At 43.1% G+C, this 11,279-nt stretch overlaps 1 protein-coding gene across 1 annotated transcript; it reads left to right on the top strand.

Annotated features, from left to right (window-relative positions):
* The first annotated feature begins 553 nt into the window (after positions 1–553).
* KCNV1 (potassium voltage-gated channel modifier subfamily V member 1) lies at positions 554–9,945 on the top strand. Its single transcript, XM_008506218.2, has 3 exons — positions 554–1,459; positions 3,212–3,738; positions 9,124–9,945. The coding sequence occupies exons 1-3, from the start codon at positions 978–980 to the stop codon at positions 9,633–9,635; spliced, it is 1,521 nt and encodes a 506-aa protein (XP_008504440.2). The 5' UTR covers positions 554–977; the 3' UTR covers positions 9,636–9,945.
* The last annotated feature ends 1,334 nt before the right edge of the window (positions 9,946–11,279 follow it).

Here is an 11,279-nt window from a genome sequence, read left to right as displayed (position 1 = left end):
GAAGCACCGAAGAGTGCAGGTGCCGCAAGCCGGCAGGGACCCCGAGCCGCAGCCCCAGCATCCGCCGCCGTCGCGGAGCGGGGCGGGCTGGGGCGGGCCAGGTGCGGTCGGTCCCCGCAGCAGGGAGGGCTCGGTTCGCCCGACCCGCCCAACTGCTGTCTGTCCCCCGCAGCATAGAACCCACCATGGAGGTGAGACGGCGCTGCCCACAAATTCGGATCCAGGACGCGGGCTGCGGCTGCCTGCGAGGCGAGGGCGGCGGGGCGGGGCGGGGCGGGACGGAGCGGGGCGGAGGCAGGCACAGCTGGCCGAGGCGGGGGCAGCCGCACCGAGGCGGCCGGTCCGTAGCCACTGGCTGCCCCAGCGGCGGGGGGGGGCGAGGGGACAACTGCAACACGGGCTCCAGGGGAAGCGCGATCGCGGGGCTGCCGCGGGGCCAGCAGGCGGGTGTGCCCCAGGGACACCCAAAGAGGGAGAGGGGGGGCCGGGGCGGCCGCGGGGCGCGGTCGGGCAGCGGCGCAGCCCCTCGGGTTGCTGTCGGGGCGGTCCCTGGCTGCCCGGAGAGGCGATGAAGCCGGAGTTCCGTGTGATGCTGTCCTTCTTGGGTTCCTCTACCCTCGATCCAGCGAGTGGACACGACTCTGAAGCGGATGGGCCGTCTAGGGCAGATTGTGCCAGGCGCTTCCCGACGGCTGCCGTGGGTTCAGAAGGAGGTGAAGCCGTCTGAGGTACTTGTTCCTTCTGTATCCTCACAGGTGTAAGCAGTTTTGGGCTCTTCAGCACCCTGCCGGACCTCCGTCTCAGATGGAGGCATCGATCGGAGGAAGCGGGGACGATGAGGTGTCCCTAGGACAGTAGCCAAGGCACCGTCATACATTTCTAGTCTGTCCCGGCCACCCCCCGGCAGGGCAGTCTTCTCTGCAGCTTTGTTGTGTTTTTGATGCAGGAGAGTGGGGGCTGCTGCTGGCAGCTACAGGATGAAATCGCCTCCCTGCTGCATGTCTCTTTCTTCCCAAGCATCCCTGGAGGAGCCAGGGAGCAGCACATCCCTGGGCTCCCTGGACTCCAGTGTTTTCTCCAATGAGGATGAGCAGAGTCCCCTACTCCAGAAGGTCATTCCCTCCTTGGACTGCTTTACTATCAATGTTGGAGGAAGCCGCTTTCTGATGTCCCAGCAAACTTTGTCTTGCTATCCTGATACCCGTCTTGGCAAACTAGCAGTAGTTGTCTCTGCTGCCCGGGATGTGGCCTCTGGCCTCCTTGAGCTTTGTGACGATGCCAACCTTGTGGAGAATGAATATTTCTTTGACCGGAGCTCACAGGCATTTCACTACATCCTGAATTACTACCAGACAGGGAGGCTGCATGTGATGGAACAGCTTTGTGCACTCTCCTTCCTGCAAGAGATACAGTACTGGGGTTTGGATGAGCTCAGCATCGATTCCTGCTGCAGAGACAGGTGAGTTGTGGAAAGATGCAGCATGCAGGATTCTGGGCATTGACTTGCATGCAGGGACACTCAGGTGAGAGATCCAGCAGTGTGTGTAGGTGAGGAAGCAGAGCACTTGGGAAAGGGTGCTCAAAACTGCAGCCTTCAGATTCAGCCCTGAATCCTACTTCATAGGGTTTTGGGTGTCAGAAATGGGAGGAGATGTGTTGGGTGAGGTCACTGTGAACCTTTGTTGAGGGACAGGTTGGCAATGGGGTCAAAATTGTAAGGCTTACAGGAGCAGGGTCTAGGTTGTCCTGTTCTGGCTTTAGACTGACACTGGAATCTCAAAATCATAGAGAAGGTCAATGCTGAAGGTGAAAAAGGTTGTGAGAGGAGATATGTCCTTTCAACCATCCAGCTTGAGGTTATTAGAGGGATTGGATGTGGAGTCTGACATGGTGCCAGGAAGGCTTGGAGACTCCCCAGCCCACAGTTTGCATTCTGGAGGACTGCCAGATCCAAGCATGGAGAAGGGATGAGGTGGTCACCTGCCAGGCTGAGCATGGATGGCATGGCTCCAGGAGGAGCCCTGTTGGGAAGCATTGCACATGGATGTAGCAGCATTCAGGGAGGTGGCAGCAACTGTGAGAACATGGCTCACTGGAGACAGAGTAACAGGCAGCTTGGGAACGAGGTGAGTTTCAACCGAACCACCCCCAGGACATTTCTGTTACTCCTAGTTGCAGTTACTTTTAATATTTTACCACCATTTTTAGAGTTACTGGTTTGTTTGTAGGCATTGAAGAAATGAATTCTCTAAAGAGTGTAATTGCTATTTATCTAAAGCAATTTATTTAGAAAGAAACAAAGAAGCAATCCTACCCCAAAAGGATACAAGAGTTATCCTACCTTACCATGGTACAGTTCTGTAGCTGAGTTAGATCCCAGTTTCCAGCCCTTTCCTGCTTCTCTGGTAGGTGTGACATAAAGCTCCTGTTTTGGTGGTACAAGGACCTAAGGATCTCTTTGGGATATGCAGGAGTAATGGTGTATTAAATGAAGGCAAAATTGCGAGCCCCTTTGTCTATGGCTTAACACTTGGAGAAGTCAGGAAACACAGATATGAAAGAGAAGAATTTTCTTTGTGCACCTTAAGATTATTTTTTTTTTCATTAAATTGGAATGAAAAAGTACTCTTGTTTTAACAAAACACTCAACTATGCATTTACAATCTGCAAACCTTACTTGGCACAGATGCTTGTGCAGTTTTTTTGTGAGGACCCATATATTTTAAGAAAGTACAGTAACATGTTATGTTAATGTGTGTTGATCAGGACTTCATACATGAACTGCATGGCTTTTAATATGCCTTCCCTTTTAGTATTACAGGTGCACACCAATGTAAAAAAATTGCAATATAAATAATAAAAGTGAGGACAATTTAGAAACAGATGGTCTGTGCCAGGATTGCTTACAAAAATGCATGTTAGTCATGCAGCAGTTCCTACTGTTGTCGACATGATCCATATAAATAACATGCTATCAGAATATAATTACTTTGCACATGCAAACTGGCACTGATGAGAAATGAGGGAATAGAAATATATGATCCATGGAAACTGCAGGGTCTCAATACAACATCACCCATATGCTTGACATCAGGGTTTTCCTAGCTCACATAAGGTATACTTTAATGTGTATTCTTATGCCTCACATAGTAGAGGGTAAAAAAAAGTATGCATAGAGGTATTAAAATCTTTTTGGGGCATTTCTGGGCAGGTACTTCAGGAGGAAGGAGCTGAGTGAAGCCTTAGACATCAAAAAAGATGCAGAAGAACTGGATGCACAAGATGAGGAAGAGGACTTTTCTGGTAGCCTTTGTCCCAGTGTCAGACAGAAACTTTGGGAAGTTTTGGAAAAGCCTGGCTCCTCTGCAGCAGCCAGAACTTTTGGCACTCTGTCCATGGCTTTTGTTGTTGTGTCCATTGCCAACATGGCTTTGATTTCAGTCGAGCTAAGCTGGCTGGCACCACAACTCCTGGATGCCCTAGAGTACCTTTGCATTGCGTGGTTCACTGTGGAGTTTGTTCTGCGGTTCCTGTGCGCACGGGATTGGTGTCGCTTCCTCAGAAGTGTGGCAAACATCATCGACCTCCTTGCTATTTTACCTTTCTACATCACCCTTCTGGTGGAAAGTCTGTGTGGTGGGGAGAGCTCCCAAGAACTGGAGAATGTGGGGCGCATTGTCCAAGTGCTGAGACTGCTCAGAGCCCTGCGGATGCTGAAGCTGGGAAGACATTCAACAGGTACTTTTGGCCACGGCAGTGCTGCTTCTCATTTTTTGTTTCCTACAGCAGTTGTTCTTGGTCACAGTTCCCTTTTTGTGTGCAACCCTACCAAATCTTTTTACTCAATCTAATGTTAGCAGTAATGGCTTGTGAAAATCTTACTTTTGGATAATTGAGTGGCAGGGACCTTCTCCAATAGAGTCTAGTTCTTTTCAAAGGCAGTCCAAATTGTTTGCACAGAATATTTACAAAAACAGCCCATAAAGTTGCATACTGTCAGTCATCCACCAGTCCTACACAACGTCATAAATGTAAAAATGTATATTAATGCAAGAGAAGAAGCAGTAGTCTTTGACTCACACTTTTTATATTATCAAAACCCACTGATGACAGCTTCTAATTAGCTGTCACAATTTGTTTTGTTAAGAACATTATGCGAAGAAATGTGTTATGACTGTTTTGTGAGGAGTGTCTGAGGGAACTGGGGTTGTTTAGCCTGGACAAAAGGAGGCTGAGGGGAGACATTATTTCTCTCTATAGCTACCTGGAAGGTTGCTGTAGCAAGGGGGGGTTGGTCTCTTCTTTCAAGTGACAAGAAATATGGCAAGAGGAAATGGCATCAAGTTGTGCCGGGGGAGGTTTACACTAGATATTAGGAACTGGAACAGGCTGCCCAGAAAAGCGGTAGATTTGTCATTCCTAGAAGTATTTAGAAGACCATGTAGATGTGGTGTTTAGGTACACGGTCTAGTGGTGGACTTGACAGTGTGCTAGTTTAACACACTTGGACTTGATGATCTAAAAGGTCTTCTAACCAGAATGATTCTGTGATTGTATGATTTTGTCTACATCCTAGATCCTGAAAACAACAGGACAGAGAACATTTCAAGAAAACTGTTAAAACTGAATCATAGAGGCCATGCTGAGGAGCTCTCTGGCCCTGCTGAACACGCAGATAGCTGTGTGATATGTGGAGCACACCTAGGGGCTCCTTGCTGAGCAGGCTGAGGTGCAGCTCAGAGCAGCAGCATTGCATTCAGTCCGAATTCACCTATAGGTGAATATATAGGTGACCTGTCCTGCAATATTAGTCTTTTCTGAATTTCATTGTGATCATTCTTCCATGACTCTCAAAATAACTTCCAAGTTTTCCTGCCATGGAGAAAGAAAGGATTGAGACTTCTCTTTTTTTGGAGAGCCATCTCTACCCATTGTGAACTGTCTGTAATCCATCAGGCATCTGAATCTTACTCTCTCACCCTAGATTTTGCCTATACTGATGCACAGGTGTGCCTTAGAAAGCTGTTAAAAGGAAGCTTAAAGTTATTCAGTCAATAAGTGTGGTTTGCTTCATTGTAGGTTTTGCAGGGTTTGCTGGGTGTTTTGTGCAAGAAAGGCTGCTACCCTGTTGTAATGTGAATGCATTCCTGTCTAGTGTTTTGAAAATAATGAAAAGATTTCAACTCATCAAGGCACTTTTGTGCTGATTAGCAAGTTAGGGATGAAAAAGTGTGTTGATTCTAGATATAAGGCTTGTATTTTGTCATGTGTTACTGTTACAAAATGTGTGCACAAAAGTCATTTCTAAGGCTCTATCAACATGAAAGCAGATGTTTCAGACACTTCTGTAATAACTTCAGGTGTATTAACTTTCAGGCAAGATCTAACCTTTTGTGTCTATTCTTAAATTCATGAAAATATTGTCACTGTTTATATCACGGTACTGACTGCCATTAAGAGTTTAATAATCCCATGTTAGGCAGAAGCAAAGTAATTATTTAAAAAAACTAGTCTCCTATTCTGGAAGTTACCTGTAATCTTTCTACTGGAACCAGAGTGTCTGTTTCAACATATAAGAATCAGTGCAGAGCAGCATTGCTGTTGCTGTACTTGATTCTTTGGTAGTTCAGAGCTGCTGCTCACTTAGGCCCTGAATATGTGTAATTTAAATGTAGAAAGTCACTATTTCAATCTTCTGTCAGAGGAGACACTGCTACTAAGATGAAACTTATATAACTTTATAGCCCTAATAAATCAAAACAGAAACACACATTTGCAAATCTGAAACCCTGTTTCTGACCACTAGACATATGTAGCAGAAGAGAATTCTGTAAATGTGGTTCTAAACATATCCTTAACCATGGCTGCTAATTTAAGATGAACCCCATAAGAACCATATACAGAGATCATCCTCCTTGCACAGATCTAGGCAGTCCTGATAAATCTCATTGTTTGGGGATAGCACTCAAAACAGTTCTCTCTTACCCTGAATCTGGCAGTTTAAATCTACCTCCCCATGAAGCTTCTCTCTGACTCCTGCATTCTCAGAATGGACAAAGCTTCATTCACTGATCACCTGTTCTATGTGGCAAGAGGAGTGTGATATCAGAAGAGAGGATGAGAGAATTGGTGACTACAGGCAGCAACTCCTCTTTCACCAGGGAGGGGTGATCACAGTCACAACGTGAACATCTCTGTAATGTTGTGCAAACCCATAGCAAAGCTGGGGTCACAACAGCAGCCTGGTTCTGCTGTCAGGGGAAGAAATGAGTTAGGAAAAAACATGAGTTAGGAAAAACCATAACCATTAAATATGTTTTTTACTTTATTTTTAAAGAAATGACAGATCATCCCCCTTTTTTTTTTTTTGAGGGGAGGGTGCAGGGGGGGGAAGAAAAAGAAATGGAAGGATTGTTTCTGACCATATGAAAGCTGAACTCAGCTAATAACAGTGGTGGAGCTAGGCTGAAGTGAGTGTGTAATTAGTTACACAAAGTCCTATATTTCATTAAGAGCCAACTGAGAAATCAGTAGTATGTCTACCTAGAAAATTTATAGCTAGAAGATGAGACCACTCTTCAGAGACACCATAATGAAGGATTTGAGCAGCTGCAAGATGAGATAAGATCTGAATCTGTATTTTTCACACTCTCTGATACGCCTCAGCCTTTAGCTTTCTTCTGGGGCCACATTTCGCATGAAGCCTTGCTGGTCCTCCTCTGGGAAGCATTTTCAGATTGTGTCCTTGAGGAGCAGTAGGATGTGAGTCTTACATATGATGGCAATGGGGATATGTTTGAGAGAATGCTGTGGTGTACATCAGGTTGAGAGGCCTCTGGATAGACGAAAAAGCAAAACTTCAGCACTTTTAGTGCCAAAAATTTAGGACTATTTAAATGCTATATGTAAACAGGAGCTCCCAAACATCACAGAATCACTGAATCATAGAATGACCAGCTTGTACTGCCAGTTCCTTTGGGCAACAGATAGAAGGAATTTGACCTTCATAGCAGAAATTTCCCCCCTTCTTCCTGCTGGCCCTTGGGTTGGGGCTGCTGGCCTGTCCCATCCCAGTCCTGTTACAGCACCTCAACACATTCCAGAACAATTAACCAAGCTGTTGCAGCTCCTGGCAAGGATGTATCCTTCTAGGTAACCATAGTAAAAATATTTTACTGAAGGTTTCATCAATGTGAGTTACCAGTCACTACCCTGTTCTTTCTTATCTTGACCTGGTTTGTGTGAGAGCTGCATTTTTTATATTATCAAGATCCATCATAAGGTGCAAACCCTGGCTTTTATAGTACTTATTTATGCTTCGAAAACAAGTGACAGTTAAATTGGACTACTTCCTTCCTAGGTCACCTGAAAGAAATTATTCTCCTACCTTGGTCAGTTGGAAGTTTTAGACAGAAATGGATGATAGTAACTTCCGTGGAAGCTTGATCTGGAGCCTTGCAACCATCTCACACAGCTTTTGCACTGCTTTCACAGAATCACAGAATTATTGAGGCTGCAAAAGACATCTGAGATCATCAAGTTCAGCCCATGACCTAACACATAACATTTATCTTAATGCATTTTCAAAGTGCAGAGGCAGTCACGTGAACAAAGATTGAACTGATATATTGTATTCCTTTTGTGTTTCCAAATTAATCTATATCATCATAATAAACATCCAAATCAACAGTTCATAGTTATGATCTGTGTAGATAAAACCTGCATAGGGGCAAGTTCTTAACTGGAGTTTGTAGAAGAAAACATTTAAAAATTAAGCATTCCTTGCAAATTCTAGTATGTACTTCCACTGTTTGCTGTGCATAAACAAAAACTTAAAACCTGTTAGACTTGAAGGGGAAAAGAAAGAGCCAAAATCGAGATGCAACTTTAGCATCTTTTAGTTTGAGACTGAGGAAAGAAAATCAAATCAAATTGCATATTACCCAAATGAGCATATGAAGTCTGAAAGCAGAAGCAGAGCTCCAATAAGGTATTTTGCCAGCACTACTTTAGTTAGAAGTGTACCCCATGAAAGATATTTCATAAGCATTGTGCTTTTATCTTTTATAAAAGAAAACAAAGCACATTTTTAAAGAGCAATGTTAAAACAAGTCACTTGTGATCTAAAAGAAAATTTCAGTCTCCCATGTGCCTTAGCTGAGTTGGTACCTTGTTATCTTCATTCTTTGTTTATCTGTGCAACCTTTATCCATTGCACCATTATTGGATTTACTTTCCTGATTGCTTTGTTGGACGCTCCAACCTCAAGACAGCAGCTCAGAAAGGAATGTGAGGGGTTATGGAGAGCAGGCACCTGCACACCAACTCCCTGTGCAGCTCATGGGCAGTAGGACTGGTGCAGTACACTGACAATTTACAGCAGAATACACTGTTTGCACTGGGGGCTTGGATGCCTCCAATTTTGGCAATAGTGAAGTTGCTGCTGGAATGCTATAGATAGAGATAAAGATGTCAATAGGTTTGATCTGGGGAGGGAGGTAGGGAGATGGTTAGAAAGGGGGTCAAGAGGCTGTGAGAGCTACAAAAGAATTGAAAACAGTCTTTAGCAAAGAAAAAGTTATTGACATGACTGGGCTCTAAGCATCTACCTGGGAACATGGATTTGGTAACTAAGGGTTACTTTGTGCAAGGCTAATATGTCACAATGGCTGAAGCACATGACCTTAGCACATTCAGACTGAAAGTAGGGATCAGGTGGTTTTAGTGTGTTTTTTAATAGTTATCTAAATAAGTTACTGAAGATTGTCCTAGATCTTCTGCTATAGCCAACTACTGAGTTGAGATTGGTTAGCTTTTGTAAATTATATACCTACCTACATAGTTCAAACAATAAGTAATGAGGTGAATTTCTGTGCTCTGTAATAGGGAGAGATGATGTCAGTTGTCCAGTCTAACATTTTAATCTCTTCCTTTAAATCCTGCTTTCCCAGTAATCATGTTTTGCCCATCAATGTTGAGGGTAGCATCCCTTTTTCCTAAGGCATGTTCACTAGCAATGAAAGCAAAAAGAAAAGGCAGTAAGCTTTCAAATAAGAGATATTTTGCAAAGTTCTGAATGCAGCTACATGAATCAGCACACTGACAGCATTTCTTGTCTTTCAGGCTTGCGGTCCCTTGGGATGACTATCGCACAGTGCTACGAGGAGGTTGGGCTTTTGCTGCTTTTCCTCTCTGTAGGAATCTCTATATTTTCCACTGTGGAGTACTTTGCTGAGCAAAGCGTGCCAGGCACAACTTTCACAAGCGTGCCTGGTGCTTGGTGGTGGGCAACAACTTCCATGACAACTGTTGGTTATGGTGACATTCGACCGGACACTACCACGGGTAAGGTAGTGGCCTTTATGTGTATACTATCAGGAATATTGGTTTTGGCATTGCCCATTGCTATCATAAATGACAGATTTTCTGCCTGTTACTTTACACTGAAGATAAAAGAAGCTGCTCTTCGGCAGCGTGAAGCATTAAAGAAGCTCATGAAGAACTCCTCCAGTGACTCTAATATCAACGTTAATTTGCGAGATATATATGCTCGCAGTGTCATGGACATGTTACAGTTAAAAAGCAGAGAGAGAGCAAGCACAAGGAGCAGTGGAGCAGATGATTTCTGGTTTTGACTTTCAAGTTTATTTACCCTTGTACAGTAAATAGACTACTTCAAAACCATGATATTAAGCATCTTGAGTTTTTATTATTAGCCACATAGTGTGTTTGCTTTTCCAACTTGAGCTTTACTTAGTTGGAAAGACTGAGATAACTACAAAAAGCTTAATTCATAATACAGAATCTCTCAAGGAGCTCTGAAACCTGTTTTAAAGTCATAATGGGTATGGTGGGAATTAATGGATTTGTCAAAGTAAAATAGTGGTGCAAACACTTGTTTATGAATCTTATGTCCTTCCTAACGTATAATAATAAAGTCTTAGCAAAAATTGCCATGGTGTTTTGAATTTTAAACATGTAAAATTTCATGTTGTTGAGTTGTATATGCATTGGAAGAACAGAAGCTCAAAGACATTAAAAAAACTGAAATGAGACACCTAAGGAAGTGAAATGTTGGATAAATTTAAGACACTCGTTTAAGAAACTTCATCTTGAGCCTATTTCTTATCTCTATCTTCTACTCCATTTTCATGAACAATAGGTTACTAGACCTTGGGGGAGAATTTTCTTATTTGTAGAGAAGCAGAGGACTACCAGGTAGATGGTGTGTGACAGGAGATAGGTCTAAGTATTAAGAAGATGCAGATGCAGCAAAGTATAATAATTAAATAAGGTTAATGTAGAACATCCTCTGCAGTTGCTCTAGAAGTTGCAGAAGCTAATGCAGAAGCATAGAAGTAATTTACAAACTTAGTTTGAACCCTGCCTTTTCTGTGTATTTTGATTCCTGTAGCTAATTTATATGGCTAAGCAGTTTTTGTGCTCAAGTCAACAGTGGTTATAAGAAGAAACAGAAATGGTAAAAAATAGCAAGTTACTCATTTCTCTGTTTCCCACCAAAACCAGTCAGTATTCCAAGTGGGACAGATTTTTTAAAAAATAATCATTACTCAAACTCATAACTAGAAAAATCTTTCATCAAATTCTTTTGTTCCATTGGAAATATGAGTACTTGCTGGATGGTTAGTCTAATGCAGTAATCAAAATACAAAATTAAAATAATCAAAGTTATTTTCAGTTGTTTCCTTCCATGCACCTCTCCAGTGTCCTGATATCATTCTTAGTAACCAAAGTTTTTCTTTACTATAATTTCACTGTCCTAGATTATGTCATTGCTTCAGTATGCCTGAACTCAACCAGTAGGTTAAATTAAAAAATCACAAACTTCTCTCATTTCATTTGACTTTAATTCAAAATATTCATTAAGCAAAAACATCTATTAACTGTAGATTGTTTAATTTTAAATGGTCTATATGTATACAGAAGGCTTAAACTGCCTTAAACTTAGCTGAATGGGTAAATTAACCTGCTTTCAATAAACACTGAATAATGCTTGCTTTGAAATACCCCTCTATTTCCTCTCCATCCCCTCTAAGTGGTGGTGTAAACATAAGACAGCAAGCAAACTTTTCAAAGGCTCCAACCTTAATACAAACTGAGTAGCATTTCACCATGAAATATCTGATCTGTCAGCTGCTGCCAGTGTCTGCATTTGGGACCAACACACACCTGCAGGTCTCACCAGGGTCAGAAGGAAACCAAGGGAAAGCACTGAAGCTCAGGAGAGTGTCCCTTGCACTACCAGCAGTTGTCTAGGT

Source organism: Calypte anna, chromosome 2, assembly GCF_003957555.1.
Source record: "Calypte anna isolate BGI_N300 chromosome 2, bCalAnn1_v1.p, whole genome shotgun sequence".
NCBI classification, from domain to species: domain Eukaryota; kingdom Metazoa; phylum Chordata; class Aves; order Apodiformes; family Trochilidae; genus Calypte; species Calypte anna.
This window is presented reverse-complemented; position numbering and strand designations above follow the sequence as displayed.